This window comes from Schistocerca nitens, chromosome 9, assembly GCF_023898315.1.
Source record: "Schistocerca nitens isolate TAMUIC-IGC-003100 chromosome 9, iqSchNite1.1, whole genome shotgun sequence".
In the NCBI taxonomy this organism is placed as follows: domain Eukaryota; kingdom Metazoa; phylum Arthropoda; class Insecta; order Orthoptera; family Acrididae; genus Schistocerca; species Schistocerca nitens.
This window is the reverse complement of record NC_064622.1, coordinates 1,926,825-1,946,075: the sequence shown is the minus strand read 5'-3', so window position 1 is coordinate 1,946,075 and position 19,251 is coordinate 1,926,825. Positions and strand designations below refer to the sequence as shown.

The 19,251-nt window shown below is 47.2% G+C and overlaps 1 protein-coding gene across 2 annotated transcripts in view; it reads right to left on the bottom strand.

Annotated features, from left to right (window-relative positions):
• LOC126203044 (glucose dehydrogenase [FAD, quinone]-like) overlaps positions 1–16,092 on the bottom strand; it is a 42,750-nt gene extending 26,658 nt beyond the window's left edge. For both annotated transcript variants that reach the window (XM_049937284.1, XM_049937285.1), the window contains exons 1-2: positions 15,837–16,092; positions 8,502–8,747 (exon numbers count right to left, since the gene is read on the bottom strand). In XM_049937284.1, the coding sequence (XP_049793241.1) occupies positions 8,502–8,747; positions 15,837–16,040 (450 nt within the window). In that variant the 5' untranslated portion in view covers positions 16,041–16,092. The remainder of the gene's footprint in view (positions 1–8,501; positions 8,748–15,836) is intronic.
• Positions 16,093–19,251: the final 3,159 nt, after the last annotated feature.

The window sequence follows — 19,251 nt, the reverse complement described above, 5'->3', positions numbered from 1 at the left end:
GCCAGGGTAGCAGTCGAACATTTTCTGTATCCAGAAAGGCCTGTACAAGACCTGCAACATGCGGTCTTTATCCTGCTGAAATGTAGGGTCTCGCAGGGATCGAATGAAAGGTTGAGCCACGGGTCGCAACACATCTCAAATCTAACGTCCACTGTTAAAAGTGCCGTCAGTGTGAACAAGAGGTGGCCGAGACGAATAAGCAATGGCACCCCATACCATCACGCCGGGTGATACGCCAGTATGGCGATGTCGAATACACGATTTCAAAGTGCTTTCACCGCGATGTCCCCAAACACGGATGCGACCATCGTGATGCTGTAAAATGACGTTTTGCCATTCGTGCACCCAGGTTCGTCGTCGAGTACACCATCGCAGGCGCTCCTGTCTGTAATGCAGCGTTAAGGGTAACCGCAACCATGTTCTCAGAGCTGATAGTCCATGCTGCTGCAAACGTCGTCGAACTGTTAGTCCAGATGGTTGTTGTCTTGCAAACGTCCCCATCTGTTGACTCGGGGATCGAGACGTGGCTGCACGATCCGTTACGGCCGTGCGGATAAGATGCCTGTCACCTCGACTGCTAGTGATACGGAGCCGTTGGTATCCATCACGGCGATCCGTATTACCGTCCTGAACCCACCGATTCCATATTCTGCTAACAGTCATTGGATCTCGAACAACCCGAGCAGCAATGTCGCGATACGATAAACCGCAATCGCGAGAGGCTACAATCCGACCTTTATCAAAGTCGGAAACGTGATGGTTCGCATTTCTCCTCCTTACACGAGGGATCACAACAACGTTTCACCAGGCAACGCCGGTCAACTGCTGTTTGTGTATGAGAAATCGGTTCGAAACATTCGTCATGTCAGCACGTTGTAAGTGTCGCCACCGGCGCCGACCTTGTGTGAATACTGTGAAAAGCTAATCATTTGCATATCACAACATCTTCTTCCTGTCGGTTAAATTTCGCGTTTGCAGCACGTCATCTTCGTGGTGTAGCAATTTTAATGGCCAGTATTGTAGAACCAGGAGCATACAAGCTCGACGGAACAACTGTGAGACATCGGAAAGATCTTGGGGGGCAGGGTAAAGTATTCCTAGAAATCTCTCATATAACTCTGCCGTAGGGATTTGTACGCTACTAGCAGCCCTCCAGTACACTGATACTCGTGGCAACGGCGAATACAGACATTGATAGACTAATTTTGGAATTCGTGTTAAATGTTGCCATTGAACTGCAGCTAGTCGCTGTGTCGCGTGTGTGCGTCCGTGCGTGCGTGCGTACATACGTACTTCTACGTGCCTCGTGAACAGAACAGCAAAACTGACATTATCTTGGGAATAAGTCCCATCTCGTCTACCTGCTCCTGTGTGTTTTGTAACACCGCTTTCTGCGAATAGTAACAAACGGCCAGAATAATGCGAGTAGTCAATTTATACACACGGTTCCGTAACATTAATCTGACCACCGTGTGTGTCCGACGTTAACGGGCAATAACCACTCGCAGGTGGCAGCACTAGCAGTGGAGGGTACATAAAGGGTGTCGGTGGGGGGGGGGGGGGGTGACACGGAAAACAATATATTAGTCGTCATTATGCGGAAACGGAGCGATTTATTTAACGTTCAGGAGAGCATGACCATTTTCTTTCAGGGCTAGTGTGCAAGCATATCGAGAATGGCTCGGATTTTAAACTGTTCTCCTGCCGCCGTGTGGCGCCAAGGCGACTGCGATGCTGTGCGCACCCTAAACGACAGGAGAGAACAACGGCTGCAGAGATGTGTACGGCCGAATAGACGTGCAACTATTGAGCAGATGAACCGAGGGGCTACCAACACGATTCCTCAAGACCGTTCGCACAACATTGCTGTGTATGCGCCTCTGCAGAGGACGCCTCGTTCGTGCACCGACGCTCACTGCATTTGATTGGCGACAAATGCTGGAATTTGCACGCCAATACCGCAACTGGACGTCCAGTGAGTGGCGACAGGTGGAGTTTCCAGGTGACTCACATCTGGTGCTCCACCGGAATGACGGCTGCTGGCATTATGGCGTGAAGTGTGTGAAAGGACAGGGTCCAGGCTGGCGGAGGGAGTGTAATCGTTTGAGGAATATCTTTGTAGCATTCTCTGGGTAATCTCGTGATTCAGGAAGGCACGGTGAATAAACACAAGTACGCATCCTCCCTAGGGGACCATCTCCACCCGCGCATGCAGTTAGTTTTTCCTCGGCACGGTGGTATCCACCACAGCACAATACAGCGCGTCACGCAGCACGCAGGGTATGTGCGCGGTTGGACGTGGTACAGGATGAGTTTCCCATACTCCCCTGGCCACCAAACGCGCCACGGATCCCCAATCGAGTAACCTGGACGAAATGGTCACAGCATTCTCGTCCTGCACCTCTCTCAGCAATCCGCCCTGCAAGAGGTGACTATCCAGGCTTTTAACGAGTGATCACTGGACAGTGTGTAAGACGACAGAAGGCCTTGCAGCTCAATATACTCTTCCGCGTTGTCCTCACACCCGCATGTGACAGTGTTGGCGACATGACAGACGTGCGACAGCCCGCCAGTGCTGTCGGGCGGCGCTCGCGCTGAACTGCTGCCGCAGTGCTGCAAAGTAGGCTAGAACTGTGCAGCAGCCAGGAGTGTAGGAGCCGCTACTGACTCCCCTTGCTAGCTCGTCTAGCCTGGGGAGGTCCGAGGTGTGGTACAGGGTGGTAGTTACCTCGGTACATTTCCAGTTCTAACACGGTGTAGCGTAAGTTGTTACTGTCGATGTCATGTATTATATGTAGTCTAATACGGGGGACGAGGATGTTCATCGATGGCTAGTGGCAGTGGGCCACCTCAAGTCGGCTGGGATGTGCAGCAATCTGCGAACAGCCCAGAGAGTGTAAACCGCGTAATACCTGTACAGCTGTCCACCTTGGTAGCTGCGCGGTCAGCAAGGCAGATTGCTAACTAAAGGGGCCCGCTTTCGATTCCCGCCCAGGTTACAGATTTTCTCCCTTATGGGACTGGCTATTGTGTTGTCCTTGCTTTCGTATCGCTGTAAGTGACTAGAAAATTGTCCCCAATACGCTGTCCTATCGTCTTTCCATTACAAATGGCTGAATGGGCACGACCCGAAAACAATAAACTAAAAAATTAAAAAGACTGTATAGTCATAAACATTTTAGTATGTGTGTATGTGTATGTGTGTGTGTGTAGTTACATCTATTTCCTATGGAAGTACATTAGTTTTGCCTATTTTAGTAGATCAGCAAAAGTAGTTTTGTCCAGTTGTAGCACAGCTCACTGAAATCTTTAGGTAGGGAGATTTTATGCACTAATAAATGCGTATAACAACTCAAACTCACAGGCTGATGGGACACTGATGTTGAATACACATTTCGAACGAAGACATTAATAAGTTTGAAATGAAATTCATTTTACTATTTATTTAGCCACGTTAGGGTCTGGCTCGTCTGATACACGGGTCAGGGCGACTCTTGAATTTCATCGTGGCGTCAGAGAAGTAGATTTTACACGGCTACCAACTATTACGGTTGTTGTGTTGTTGTTGTGGTCTTCAGTCCTGAGACTGGTTTGAAGCAGCTCTCCATGCTACCCTATCCTGTGCAAGCTTCCTCATCTCCCAGTACCTACTGCAACCTACATCCTTCTGAATCTGCTTAGTGTATTCATCTCTTGGTCTCCCTCTACGATTTTTACCCTCCACGCTACCCTCTAATACTAAATTGGTGATCCCTTGATGCCTCAGAACATGTCCTACCAACTGATCCCTTCTTCTTGTCAAGTTGTGCCACAAACTTCTCTTCTCCCCAATCCTATTCAGTACCTCCTCATTAGTTATGTGATATACCCATCTAATCTTCAGCATTCTTCTGTAGCACCACATTTCGAAAGCTTCTATTCTCTTCTTGTCCAAGCTATTTATCGTCCATGTTTCACTTCCATACATGGCTACACTCCACACAAATACTTTCAGAAACGACTTCCTGACACTTAAATCTATACTCGATGTTAACAAATTTCTCTTCTTCAGAAACGCTTTCCTTGCCATTGCCAGTATACATTTTATATCTTCTCTACTTCGACCTTCATCAGTTATTTTGCTCCCCAAATAGCAAAACTCATTTACTACTTTAAATGTCTCATTTCCTAACCTAATTCCCTCAGCATCACTCGTCTTAATTCGACTACATTCCATTATCCTCGTTTTGCTTTTGTTAATGTTCATCTTATATCCTCCTTTCAAGACACTGTCCATTCCGTTCAACTGCTCTTCCAAGTCCTTTGCTGTACCTGACAGAATTACAATGTCATCGGCGAACCTCAAAGTTTTTACTTCTTCTCCATGGATTTTAATGCCTACTCCGAACTTTTCTCTTGTTTCCCTTACTGCTTGCTCAATATACAGATTGAATAACATCGGGGAGAGGCTACAACCCTGTCTCACTCCCTTCCCAACCACTGCTTCCCTTTCGTGCCCCTCGACTCTTATAACTGCCATCTGGTTTCTGTACAAATTGTAAATAGCCTTTTGCTCCCTGTATTTTACCCCTGCCACCTTTAGAATGTGAAAGAGAGTATTCCAGTCAACATCGTCAAAAGCTTTCTCCAAGTCTACAAATGCTACAAACGTAGGTTTGCCTTTCCTTAATCTTTCTTCTAAGATAAGTCGTAAGGTCAGTATTGTCCGTAATTGCTACGGAGTTATGGGAAGTTATTAAAAATTACAGAAAGACATACAATTTGATGTTTTAAAAAAAATTCGGAAAAGATGCTATTTGCGTTTCACTAATCATATGCTGCTAAAATGTTTAATACACTGAAGCGCCAAAGAAACTGGTACAGTCATGCGTATCCAAATACAGAGATACGTCCTGTATACCTATTGGACAACAAGAGTCTGGCGCAGTTGTTAGATCGGGTACTGCTGCTACAATGGCAAGTTATCAAGATTTATGTGAGTTTCAAGGTGATGTTACAGTCGGCGCATGAGCGATGGGACACAGCATCTCCGAGGTAGCGATGAAGTGGGGATTTTCCCGTAAGACCATTTCACGAGTGTACTGTGAATATCAGGAATCAGTTAAAAGACCAGACATACGACAACGCTGCGACTGGTAAAAGATCCCTCAAGAACGGGACCAACGACGACTGAAGAGAATCGTTCAACAAGACAGAAGCGCAATCGTTCCGCAAATTGCTGCAAATTTCAATGCTTTGCCATCAACAAGTGTCACCGTGCGAACTATTCAACGAAACATCATCGATATGGGCTTTCAGAGCCGAAGGGGATCGACACGACGTCACAAATCCGTGGACCCTGCATGTCAGGAGGGGCCTGTTAAAGCTGTTGGAGGCTCTGTAATGATGTGGGCGTATGCAGTTGGACTGATATGGGACCTCTGATTCGTCTAGATACGACTCTGACAGGCGACACGTACGTAAGCATCCTGTCTGATCATCTGCATCCGTTCATGTCCATTGTGTATTCCGACAGACTTGGGCAATTCCAGCTGGGCAGTGCGACACCCGACACGTCCAGAATTGCCACAGAGTGCCTCCGGGAAAACTCTTGTGAATTTAAACACCTCCGCTGGCCACCAAACTCCACGGACGTGAACATTGTTGAGCATATCAGGAATACCTTGCCACTTGCTGTTCAGAAGGGATCTCCACCCCCTTGCACTCTTACGGATTTTACGGACAGCCCTGCAGGATTCATGGCGTCATTTCCCTGCAGCACTACTTCAGACATTAGTCGAGTCCATGCCACGTCGTGTTGCAGCACTTCTGCTTGCTACACGATATTAGGCAAGTGTACCAGATTCTTTCACTCTTCAGTGTACATTGTAATGATTTCGGTCCTGAGTATGGTATGAACCTTCTACGAATATTTCGTCACTACCGCTTACTTTTAACCTGGTATGTGTTCAGTAATAAGGCCCCAACTATTTTTTTTCTATGAATTCTAGAGGGCTTGGTTTCTGCCCCTTTATTAATACGTGCGTGTGTAACTACACTCGTAGTCATGTTTTGTTTAGTTCCATGGGTTGTTTGGGGGAAGATACCAAACTGCGACGTCATCGGCTTAGGGGAGGATGAGGAAAGAAGTCGGCCGTGGCCTTTCAAAGGAACCATCGTGGCATTTGCCAGGAGTGATTTAGGGAAGTCGCGGAAGACCTAAATCAGGATGGCCCCACGCGGGATTGGACCATCGTCCTCCCGAATGCGAGTCCAGTGTGCGAACCACTGCACCACCTCCATCGGTGTTTAGTCCCATGATTGAGGGGTTAAAGATCATTTATGATTTGATTATCTGTTGAACTTCAACATCCTTTCTCTGCAGCCTCAGGTGCTTCTCGCGACATTGTACCTGTCTTGGCTCTTTTTAAATTTCTGTGTTTTTGAAATGTGTGAATCCTTTTTGGGAACTGAATGTAGATTTTAATGTCATTGCGTTAGTAAGTTTTAATTCCTTTGGTTAGTAATGTTGTGGAACATTCTGTGATAACAAGCAATTGTAAATCAGTAAACAGGCTGTCAGAAAATATGACAAGGTGAATTGGCAAATTGTTTGTGACTCAAATTCTTCGTGTTGTAGTTATGATTTTGAAGCATAGATATTGTATTAAATTTTTGCATCGTTCTTCTGTCACATACGCTTCTACCAAAAAATATCTGTGTCCTCATAGTTACACGGTGTCTCGTTACAGGAAGTGAAACTTAAGCGATTAATTCTCAAAGAACTGCAACAAATTTCTTCGCCTCTGTGATGTCGAGTGTTGAAAGTATTTGCTTCCATAACTGTGATAGTTAAGTGCAAAGTTCATTTCTCGCCTTTGAACATAGATATGTTCATAATCACTTATATCATTTTGGATTTCTTATGTTTTAACACTACACTGCGGGTCAGTGTAACAGTGTATTAAAGTCTTACTTGAAAACAAAGTAAACATTGCAGCTCATGTTCAGGGATGTGCGCATTTATGAAATTTGATCACCTTTGACACTTTTTGTTATTGTTCTTAACATGTTTTCTATTAACTGTTGAAAACTTGCAAGTAAATTTTTCTTAATTGCTTTGATTCTACTTTTAAGCATACTTTGTTCAATAAATATTTTGGTCGCGAATGATGTTCAGTCCTTACTTGGGCCTATTCCTCCTCCTCCAAGTCAACCCTAGGCAGTAACTGTGTTCCGTTTTGGTGTGCTGAAAATTTGTGCTGGACGGGTATTAATTTGATTTTCAATAACAATTAATTCATTAATTTCAATGCCGTAATGCCAACACCGTCAGAAAAATTTCCCTGACTATTGATATTCACGGCCGCTGAATCATAACAGCGTATTGTCTCTCTTCTGTAGGACAGGTCCGACAGAACAGACATCACGAATATTCTGTGTTCAGAAACTTTTAGTAAATGGACAAGTTGAATTTTATACGCTACAGGTGCTCTGTCAGTTCTTGAAAGACAAAATAGTCTGGGAGGAGGGGAGAGGGGTGGTGAGATCTGGTGAAACCGAAGTACATTAAGAAGTTGAGACTTCTTTACAACTAGTAACTAGCTATGTTTGGTGCCGAATGAGTCTGGTGCTGCCGGGTAGGAAACTGAACGTAAAGACAGAGGGTGAAAAGGTCCGCGAACCCGTTGGACTAAAGCTGGAGTCTTTATTTGATATTCTCCCAAAAGGTGAACCTTTTGCGGATTTCAAACTGAACTTTTGAAAGAGCACTTCATTTCGATCTTGGAAATATTTCATAAACACATTCGGAACTCTCGCGTCTTATTTAAGGTTTGTAAGCCATATATTAAGTCTCTGTAGCAATAATATTCTTGTATAAAAAAGTGTCGACTGGTTATTCGTGGATAATGAATGCCAAAAAGCGTGTGTCGTAAATAAGACTGTGTACAGTCGCCATAACTACTATACTAACAGGAAATTACGTAGCTACTGGTTGTGGTTGTAACTGAAGTTGAGTTAGCCACAGAGGTTCATCGTGGGTTGTAGTTATACATGCCTGCCAAACCTGTTAGATATTTTAATGCATTAATGCGGAACCGAATTACGCGGGAAAATTGGCTCCAGTTTTGACTTCCGAGTGCAATCTGGCACTGTGAATGCAAAAAAGAAGTGTGGAAATGTTTCCATATGTATTGGATTAGGAACAGGACGTGGCAGAAAAGTTCAGACAAGTGAGAAAGGCATAATATTGATTTTACTATTAACCGCCGCTTACACAATGTGTTCAATACGAGCATCGGGACCGTCGACGAGACGCTTTACTGCGCCAGATTTGCACCTGGTGGCCAAAATTGGAAATAATTTTTTGCCAGCGTAAATAGGTTCCGCATTATCGCATTAACACATGTGCCAAGTTTGGCTCCCATACGATAATTACAGCCGACAGTCGACCTCTGTGAGTGAACTTTAGTTAACAACCAGCCGCGCTTTGGGCTCGGTAGGATGAGAGCTGGCTTCACCTGCGGCATCTCGAAGCTCTCGGCTTTGATGAAGTAGGGCCTGACGTGGCGGTACGCCCAGCCCGGGTTGCCGGCCGCCTCCCACGCGTCGTAGTCGCGCGGGTTGCCGCGCACGTGCAGCATGGCGTTGAGCACGCTGGAGCCGCCCAGCACCTTGCCGCGCGGCCAGTAGCAGCGCCGGCCCTCCATCCCGAGGCAGGCCGCCTCCTGCGGCTCCGTCTCGTAGCCCCAGTCTATCTCCGACTCCTGCACACAGTGGGGGGCAGCCCCGTAGCAGTCGGCCGCATACTCCGCCCACCTGCCGACGTCGCCACGACATGTGGCTATAAAGTAATAGGATTGATGCTGTCACAGGTGTCAAGTGTGAAGCCGAACACGGCGTCTCTGGCGCCTGTACACAAATCAGTGTGGCCGTGACCTTCGTTTATGTAAGAGTTGTTAGTTTTTGCCGGAAAAAATGATAAGTGTAATAAGAGAGCAACGAATTGGAAAAACTCATGCCGAAACCTGTGTTTCAATTAAAGAAGTGTATAGCGCTAAATGTTTACCACGTACGCGCGTTTTTGAGTGTTTCGAGCGTTTCCATGATGCCCGAGAAGACTTTGAGGGTGACTCACGCCCAGGACGACCTCCAACACCAAAAACACATGAAAATATCAAAAAGTTTCTGATTCGATCTGATGGTCGGCTGAGAATTCAATCGACTGCTGAAACTGTAGGAATTGCGTAAGGCAAATTTTACTTAACCATTTTAACATGAGAAAAGTGTGTGCGAAACTCGTGTAAAAAAATCTCGAAAAAAGGTTCAAATGGCTCTGAGCACTATGGGACTTAACATTTGAGGTCATCTGTCCCATCGACTTAGAACTACTTAAATCTAACTAACCAAAGGACATCACACACACATCCATGTCCGAGGCAGGATTCGAACCTGCGACCGTAGCACGCTCGTGGTTCCGGACTGAAGCGGCTAGAACCGCTCGGCCACAGCGGCCGGCTGAAAAATCTCACTTTCGAACAAAAAGAGGTTGGGAAAACGTTTGTATTGACACTTTGACACCATTTAAAATGATCCTAATTTTTTGGAAAGGGTGATAACATGTGCAGAAACTTTGTTTTTCACTTAGGATCCACAAAATAAGCGCCGGTCCAAGCAACTCAAGGATCAAAGCGATGAGGGTTTTTTTTCTATATTCATGGAATTGTGTATGTTCACTGGGTACCTGAAGGTCTAACTATTAATCAGAATTGCTACCTGTAGGTTCTATCTCAACTCTATGAGAAAATAATAAAAAATTACCCGAATTGAGGAAGGAGACGTCATGGGTTCCGCATCGAGACAAGACACCGTCTCATACCGCATTGTCTGTTAAGAGGTTTCTATCGAAGTAGCATCCTAGTATTAGATCACGTGCCTTATTCGCGTCACGTAGCACAGTGTGACATATTTATACCCGAAGGTCAAGTCTCCATTAAAAGAAACAAGATTTCAGTCCGTTGAAGCACCCAAAGGAAAAACGTTGTAGGGGTAGGGGAGGGGAGTATACTGAGGGTGACAATAACCAAATATATATTTTTCTGAAATAAAACGTTTTGTAGCACTAGTCCCGTTATTTTATAGCCACACCATGACGACACTGCGTTGGTACACCAAAACAAACTGCCAGAAGCCACACAGCGCCGACTGCAGCCTGTACCGTCGTTGCACGCCCTCAGCAGGCTGACGCGTCGGTTTCAACGCAGCTAAGAGCCAAGCGATGATCCTGGCCAAGAGGCAGAGCCACAAAAACAGGGAGCACCACGCTTTTTCGTACTCCGATACCGTGGACACCAACAGTCAAATACTCAGAAGTCAGACTGAACCGCCAGCTGTTGCGGAAACACGACGTAAAGGAGATCTACAAGAAGACGAGCAACACCCTGGGCGCCGTCGGTCCGGTCATCAAAGAGTCACCAGCCCTCTCTGCAGACGACGGGCGTCCTGTGTCAGACCTGTTACGGATTACTTCTGCCCTGTCTGGAGGATGGCAACAGCTCCAGAATGAGGCACCGTGGTCGATCTTCCGTGCACTCACGAAATTCCCTGTGGAATACCTTCACAATGCAGCAGACGAAAAGCGTGCCCTGGACAGCTTTAAGTAACAGCAAAGCGACGAATTCTGAATATTCCTTTATTCGTCGCCTCGGTCAGCGCAATGAAATTTCAGGCGCTACAAGCCGTGTGTGTTTCTACTTGAAATGTAGTAGGGCCCCCAGCGGCTGAGCGCAAAGTGATAAAATAAGACCCAGCGCCTCGACAGGAAATAAATAAACAGCTCCACATAGAGTACCAGGCAAAACCAACGTGATAAATACTACATCTTATGTACAGGGAAATCGTCCCGCACGAAATGAAATGATCGTGTGGTACTGATGGCCGGGATTCCGCACCTGGGGAAGTTCGGCCGTCGAGTCGGAAGTCCTATCAGTTGATGCTACACTGGGCGACTAGCGTGTCGACGACGATGAAATTTATGGTGACAGCGCAACACCCAGTCCCCGAGCGGAGAAAATCTCCGATCCGGACGGGAATCGAACCCGTGCCCGCTGCATGGCAGTCAGAGGCGCTGATACTCAGCTGAGGAGGCGAATATCATCCCGTAGAGAAGATGCTACAGTGTCTGGGCAAGATGCGTGACCTGAGCGCATTTTATCGCGGTCAGATTCGAGATTGTGCGAACACTTGCATCAGTCCCTTCATCTCCCAAGCCATGCAGGCACTGGCCATTTTACGTGCCAGGATCTTCACCATAGGGACTGTGAATGTCCTCTGTAAGAACTATTGTGGCCATAGAATGTCACGAAAACCCTGCTTCCAACAGCTTATGTGCCTCCAGTAGTTGTCTCACTGTGTCCGTCCTTCGTTCTTTCTTTTTCGATAGACCAATGCACTTCCGTCCAACAAAAACAGAAATGTGCTGTTTGGCCCCTCCACCCACCGTCCGCTCTTTTAAACCAACCAACCAGAAACTGGCTCACAGATACTGATGAAGCCATTTTCTCCTCCTCTGCCAACTTGCTTTCATTGCTCAAGATGCACTGAGCGTACTTAAAATTTGGAGTTCTATGCGAAATCAAGTTTGGGAAACACATCTGATAGTCCACGGTGGCGTTGTGGGAGTGAAACACAAAACAATAAATTCGAGACTCGGTTCATCTTCGGATTTGTAGTTTCGCTTCCGCTGTAAGCTGCAAACTCCATGCGAGTCTTTGCTAGTGCCCAGTTCTACTTTGTTTTGTTAATTACTGTGACAGTTGGCTGTCGGTGACTATTTAGGTTTCTTTGGTATTCCTTTACTTTGCCTTCTCTCCTGAGTTCTTAATATTTGCATCGTATAAGGGGCAGTCAAATGGAAACGAGACAGATGGAAAAAAGTAAACTCTTTATTATTTCAAAAGCAATCACCGTAATTGTTATAAATTTATCCCACTGTGAAGCAGTGCCTGAACGGAAAAATGTTTGCGGTTGCCTACGGAACCGCGATTGTACCCAGGCGTGCATCTCTTCGTCCGAAACTAACCGACGGCCACGGATATCTGTCTTCAAGGCTCCAAAAATATGAAAATCGCATAGCAACATGTGGGCGGGCATTATCAATTATGCCGTCCGTCAATATTACTGGGCATTTAGACTTTGCAGTGCGCTTCAATTTTTGCAAAATGCCGACGATCAAATGTGTTAATTGTGGCGTTGTGTTCCAGAAAGACAATGATCAACGGGCCCTCGCAGTAGAAAACGAAGTATCAGGACTTCCCCGCAGATGGCTTTCACGGCTTGAAATTTTGTTCGCTGGGGTGACTCCATATGGTTCGTTTGTTGGCTCTGACGCTCGCTAGCCCGGCTCAAAGTGATGACACCATATTTCATCCCCCGCGACTGTACGGGACAGGGACTTGTTGTCTTTACCGTGACACTGTTCCAAGTGCTGTTGTGATGTCGATAATTCTGCTCCGCCATCAGCCTGTAGGGAACGCTCTGCGCGCAGATCTTCCGGAACTTGAGATACTGTGGCGTGACCGATGCCCAACATGAGCCGAGTGTCTTCCACCGTGCATCGTCGGCAATTTCAGGCGGCTGCACCCACCGCAACAATGACGAAAGGAGTAACGACACGATGAGCTTCTCCTGGCCGACTGCTGTGTTTCAGTCACACCCGACCTTCCAGAAGTCCTTAATTCCACAAAATCCCAATCGCGCATGACATACTGTGCTCGCCTTACACGGCAGACACTCTAGCATAAATTTCGCTTCCTGCCACTCCTGCCACGATACCTCGCTGTCCTCTTTCTCGGCCTACATAATGAAGTCTGACGCGCACACAAATGGCGGACAGCACGTCGAGCACGTCTAACAGACAAATGAGGCAGCGGTCAACGTCCGCTCTGTTCCTCTCTCATTCCCAATATTTTACGCATACACCTACCTGCGTTACCAACGCCCGTGCCAGCTTGTTATACTGTACAGTATCTCCTTTACACCTGAGTGCTCCTTGTACATTCGCCATCGAGCTCCGTGCCACAGTAGTAAGACACTGGACTTCAATTCTGTGCGGCCATCCAGTTGTAGTTTTCCGTAAATCGACTACGTCACCTAAGGTGAATGCTGGAATGGTTCCTTTGAAAGAGCATGGCAGCATTCCGCATCCTTCGCCAGTGCCAGCTGGTACTCCGTTTATAAAAACGAGACGTTAAACCATTTTCCTCCCTTTCCGCCCTCTTTTTCTATGTATTAGGGCTTTCAGTGGGAAGATAAGTTTATATACAATAATGTTGAGGGAATAATTCTCGGAGTACTGTCGCATCTTCGAGGACAACGGTGCCATCAACACCGGGCGAAACTGAATAACTAGAATCATACTTTTTTTTTTTCTTTACTCATAAACTGCATGGTGGTGTCCACTTCCGCTTGACAGTGATGCTAACATTGGAACTGGTCAGTAGCAAATGAATTGGAATGAATTTAGTGGCCATAATTGGTGTATTTACACACCACCTGACAAAATGGAGCACCAAGAAGACATAGTCGTATGTGGGTGTAACGCTCGACGCATGCGCACAATCGGTGGGAATGCAAATGATTGGAGTTGTACCTCTCTGTGACAGATAGAGCGGCCACCAGAGAGCATAGGTGTTCTTCGTGTTTAGTGTAGCTGCCAGGCCTTGTAGGGTATGTAAGAGGCGTGAAAAGTCAGATGCTGGGTGATCACGGGCACGAAGATGTCGCATACTCGTGTGAGACAGCAGTATCGGCGCCTAACAGAGTTTGAAAGGCGCTTCATTGTTGCTCTCCAATTGGTCGGCTGGTCGAGTACTGCAATATCCAGATTCGTGGAGCGTACGGTTGTGACAGTGGCCCGATGGCGGTCGACCACATCTGACCACCGCAAGGGAGGATGGCCGTGTTGTGCACAGAGCACATCGCAGTGCCTTCTCATCTGCGCCTACCGTTCGAGAACAAGTGATGGACATCCCTCACCACTTGTCAGAGACTGACAGCAGCCGTGTTAGGGAATTAACCGTCCCACGGGTAGGCAGCCATTAACACCACAACATAAACGGCTGTGTTGGAGCAGTTTCATTACAGTGAAACATGGACTGCTGATGAATATTGTCCTACTACTCTCAGCAATGAATCGCAGTTCTACATTAGCCCGGGCGGGTGTCGTTAGCGAGCATGGCGGCGACCTAGGGAGACGTCCCACTCATCTAATGTTTTGGGGAGTCACAGCGGTTGCTGTGGTGTGGGGTGCCGTCGACTATGTGATGGAGGGAGCACAGTGGTACTCCACAGACGCCCCACGTCCTCACGTTTTACCTCTGTTGCGACAGTACCGTGGTACTGTTCTGCAACAGGACAATGCTCGTCCATACATGACACGGATCCTTGTGGATTTTGTGCGTGAAGTTCAGGTACTATCTGTACCAGATAGAACATGGGGTGGCTCAACTGGGCCGTCAGCTCCGTCCCAGGTTATCAGGTCCTGTTACAACGGTTGTGGGCTCGCCAACATGAGGAGAGAATATGACGAGCTTATGACAAGCTTCTCAGCCGGATAAATGCATGTATCCAGGTCAGAGATGGTGCCACGCCATGTTCATAAGTAGACATATCCTGCAAATTTCTTGTCAGTTGGATTCTGTTTTGAAATTACCGAAATAATATCACATACCCTCTCAATCCGTTAATTTCCATTTCGTTTACTCCTCTCCTTCTGGGTGCTTCACTTTTTTTTTTGGCCAGTATGTTCATCGAGGATGTAAGAAAGAGCGTGATTGGAAGGGTTGGGCGGCGCTCAGGCCGTTAACGAAGAAGTGGGCACCACCTGCAGTAGAGGCAAGGCTCGTAATGCACTGTGCCACTGAAATTTCTGGTTGGTGGCTGCTTTACCTCCCAATTCATTATAAGTAACCAACATCATTCAAAGCTGTTTCATTTCGTCACTGACTATAGTTTGCAACGAAGTTTTTTTTTTTTACCATCTTGGTCCCAAAGATAAATCCTTCGTTTAAAACAATATTCTGCAATTGTAGTGCCTCAGTCATACGATCTGACTATGCAGCTGTTACGGAATCCATTGAGATATCTTGTTTTGTCAGCCCTGTACATACACTGAAGTGACGAAACTCATGGGATAGCGATATGGGCATATACAGATGATGGTAGTATCGTATATAGAAGGCATGAAAGGGCAGTGCAGTGGCGAAGCTGATATTTGCGCTCAGGTGATTCATCTGAAAAGGTTTCCAACTTAATTGTGGACGCACGACGGGAATTAAGAGTTTGGCGCAGGCCCTTGGAAGCCATGCACGCGGGTTGTCAAAGAGGCACTGCGCAAGGTGGTGGTGGTGGCTGCATAATGGTGTGGGCCGTGTTTACATGGAATGGACGAGGTCCTCTGTTCCAACTGAACCGACCGTTGACTGGAAATACGTATGTTCGGCTACTTCATTTTCAGCCATTCACGGACTTCATGTTCCCAACAATGGTGGAAAATTTATGGATGGCAATGCGCCGTGTCATCGGTCCGTAGTTGTTCGCGACTGATTTGAAGAACACTCTGTACGATTCGAGCGAGTGGTTTGGGCACTCAGATCGTCCGACGCGAATCCCATCGAACATTTACGGAAATAATCTAGAGGTCAGTCCGTGCAAAAAACCCTTAGTGGCAACACTCCCGCAGTTAGGGACGGTTATAGAGGCAGCACGGCTCTATGTTTCTGCAAGGGACTTCCGACGACTCGATTTCTGCAGTGCGCCGTTTAAAAGGAGTTCCGACAGGATATTAGGAGGGGCACCTGCAGGCTGTGGAAGAGCGGCGGGATGTCTGCGGTGAGCGGCGGGTCGGCCCCCGCCTCGAGCAGCAGCACGCGCCACTCGGCCACCTCGGCGAGCCGCGCGGCCACCGCGGACCCGGCGCTGCCGCCGCCCACCACCACGAAGTCGTACTCGGGCAGCAGGCGCTCGGCCGCGTCCGGCGGGTAGCCCGCCTCAGTGCGCATGCGCGCCGGCGCCCCCGCCAGCGTCGTCAGCAGCGTGGCCAGCAGCGCGGCCCCCAGCCCGCCGCCCCCGGCCGCCGCCCCCGCCTCCACCGCCGACCACGAAGCATTGGTCGGGCAGCTCTCCATCGCGTCGGCGTCGGCGTCGTCGTCACCCTATACTGAGTGCCAAAACGCGTTAGTCCGTAGACGTTATGTGGGATGAACAAAAAGTTCGTTAACATTTGAAAATGCACTAATTCCCGGAATAATGGCCGGCCGGTGTGGCCGTGCGGTTAAAGGCGCTTCAGTCTGGAACCGCGTGACCGCTACGGTCGCAGGTTCGAATCCTGCCTCGGGCATGGATGTGTGTGATGTCCTTAGGTTAGTTAGGTTTAATTAGTTCTAAGTTCTAGGCGACTGATGACCTCAGAAGTTAAGTCGCATAGTGCTCAGAGCCATTTGAACCATTTGAACCGGAATAACGTAGGCGCAGAGAGAAACCTTAACACACCTGCCTGAACTGCGATTAGGTTGTGTCGCAACCAAAGGCGAGTGCAAAAACCGGCCAACAGACGGCACTGGACAGCAACACGTCAGTAACGCCGCGCGAGAATCGTATATAAACTGAGCTGTAATGAGAGATGGTGTCGCATCTGCCAGCAGTCGCGGAGTGTTGACTTTACCAGGAAAACTACTGCCACTGAAGCTCTAGTGTCAGAAAGGAGAACCCGCTACTGAAGCTTTAAGATCCTATCGCCCTAAGAAGGGTACTATAATGGGTAAAGGTCCTCTGGCAAGTATCACTCTCTGGAAAGTGATAGCCAAGTTCGAAGACAAAATTCTACTGTTACTCGGACAGTTCAGGTAGAAATGGAGACTTGAGCGGGTTCATCTTCGCATGGTGAACTCAGCACAGGTGAAGTCGCATGTCACAGCGACATTCCACGCACAGCTGTTTGGAGGACGCTGAGGTCTACACTCCAATCATATCTGCACCCTTATCGTGATCGTGAATTATTGGGCACCGATTTTGTGACGCGGACAGCATTTGCGGTGTGGGTACTTCAGAAAATGGGGGAAGAAGACAACTTGTTCTCTAACAACTTGTGGACCGACGAAGCCCATTCCACAACCAGATGGTCTGTCAACACACACAGCTGAAGAATTTCGGCTACCGAAAATCCTACAACTCTCGTGGAAACCCCACCGCAATACGATACGGTCACGGTTTGATGTGGATTTACCGCATCAGTCATAACCGGCCCCTTTTCTTCGAAGAAATGCGGAGTGGCGCCTTTCAAACTTATCAGCGTGACAGGTGCGAGGTACGCCGATACGTTACGTAATCGCATCATCCCTGCCCTGTCCTAATACACAGCTGTTGGAAGGTACGATTTTTATGCAGGATGCCGGCCGAAGTGGCCGTGCGGTTAAAGGCGCTGCAGTCCGGAACCGCGGGACCGCTACGGTCGCAGGTTCGAATCCTGCCTCGGGCATGGATGTTTGTGATGTCCTTAGGTTAGTTAGGTTTAACTAGTTCTAAGTTCTAGGGGACTAATGACCTCAGCAGTTGAGTCCCATAGTGCTCAGAGCCATTTTATGCAGGATGGAGCTCCAACCCGTATTGGTACACATGTTAAAGATTTTTGTGCTCTTTGTTTGGTGAGGACCACATGCTTGACCTCCTAGGTCCCTAGCCCTCAATCTGTGTGATTACTGGTTGTGTGATTATCTGAAGTCTCAAGTCTACCGCAATCGTCCGAAGTCATTATACATGCTAAGAGACGACATCGGACGGCAATTTCTCACCATATGTGCTGATAAGCTGTATAGAACTGTTCACAACATTGTTCATCGGCTGTAGGTATTGTCGGTGAATGATGGCCGACATGTGGAGGGTGTGTTATAAAGAACATTGTCGTTCCTAAAAATCAGTTGTTACTCTAAATATTGCTTTTGTTTCATATGAAGCGCACCGAGCGAGGTGGCGCAGTGGTTAGCACACTGGACTCGCATTCGGGAGGACGACGGTTCAATCCCGTCTCCGGCCATCCTGATTTAGGTTTTCCGTGATTTCCCTAAATCGCTTCAGGCAAATGCCGGGATAGTTCCTTTGAGAGGGCACGGCCGACTTCCTTCCCCATCCTTCCCTTACCCGAGCTTGCGCTCCGTCTCTAATGACCTCGTTGTCGACGGGACGTTAAACACTAATCTCCTCCTCCTCATATGAAGCGCAAGTCTTGATCATTTTCCGTACCATTTTTTGGTTTCAGTAGAACACTACGTCATTTCAAGCATGTATGTCACTTTATTCATCCCTACGTGCATTATTCCGTGAAGTACTGTATTTTCAAGTGTTAACATATTTTAAGCGTCACCCGCTACACAGCACGTGACGTCTTTACATTGAAACCAAACGTCTCGATGAGTTGTGTAGTGGCAGCATTTAGTCGCAGGTGACTTCTACAATAGTGTTCAGTCTTAGTTGTAGTATTTTTGGTAAAGGTTTCTTTATTAGAATGATGAAATCGTGTGCAGCGCTTCGTTGCACCAAAAGTTATGTTAAGGGAAGTAATATTCCACAGTAAAATTTGTTTTAAAAAACAAAAAAAAAACAGCGGTTACAAATTTGGAGATTCGATGACTTTAGGCGATGAAACTAAAGAGTGATATCGTTATCAATCAGATGTGAATGACCGTTTATTTGATAGTATTTGTTTAATGTCTAGATAATACGAATTGAATGATAAGAGTCATTAAATATCTGTCTCGTAATCTATGAAATAGATTAGGCGACACTGTATCCAGGTCAGAGAACGGTAGCTGTACAAAACCCCGAAGTATCAGTGTAAGTTCGAAAGAAGAGCCTCCCATAGGCGAGAGTATTAAAATCCTAATGGTTAACTGCTGAAGCATTCTTATCGAAGTGCCAGAGTTTGAAGCGCTCCTGAAAAGCAGTGAAGGTTACGTAATATTAGGTACAGAAAGCTGGTTGAAACTTGAAATTCATAGCAGTGATATTTTTGGGAATAATAAAAGTTGATATCGAAAGCATAGGGAAATGGAAGTGGAGGTAGTGTATTTGTCACAGTAGATAAGAAACTCAGATCCACCAAGGTAGAAACTGAAGTGCATGTGAGACTGACTGGGCAAGACTCAGAATCAGGGGTGGGCATAAAATGATAATTGGATCCTTCTGTCGGCCACCTGACACATCTCCTGGTATAACCGA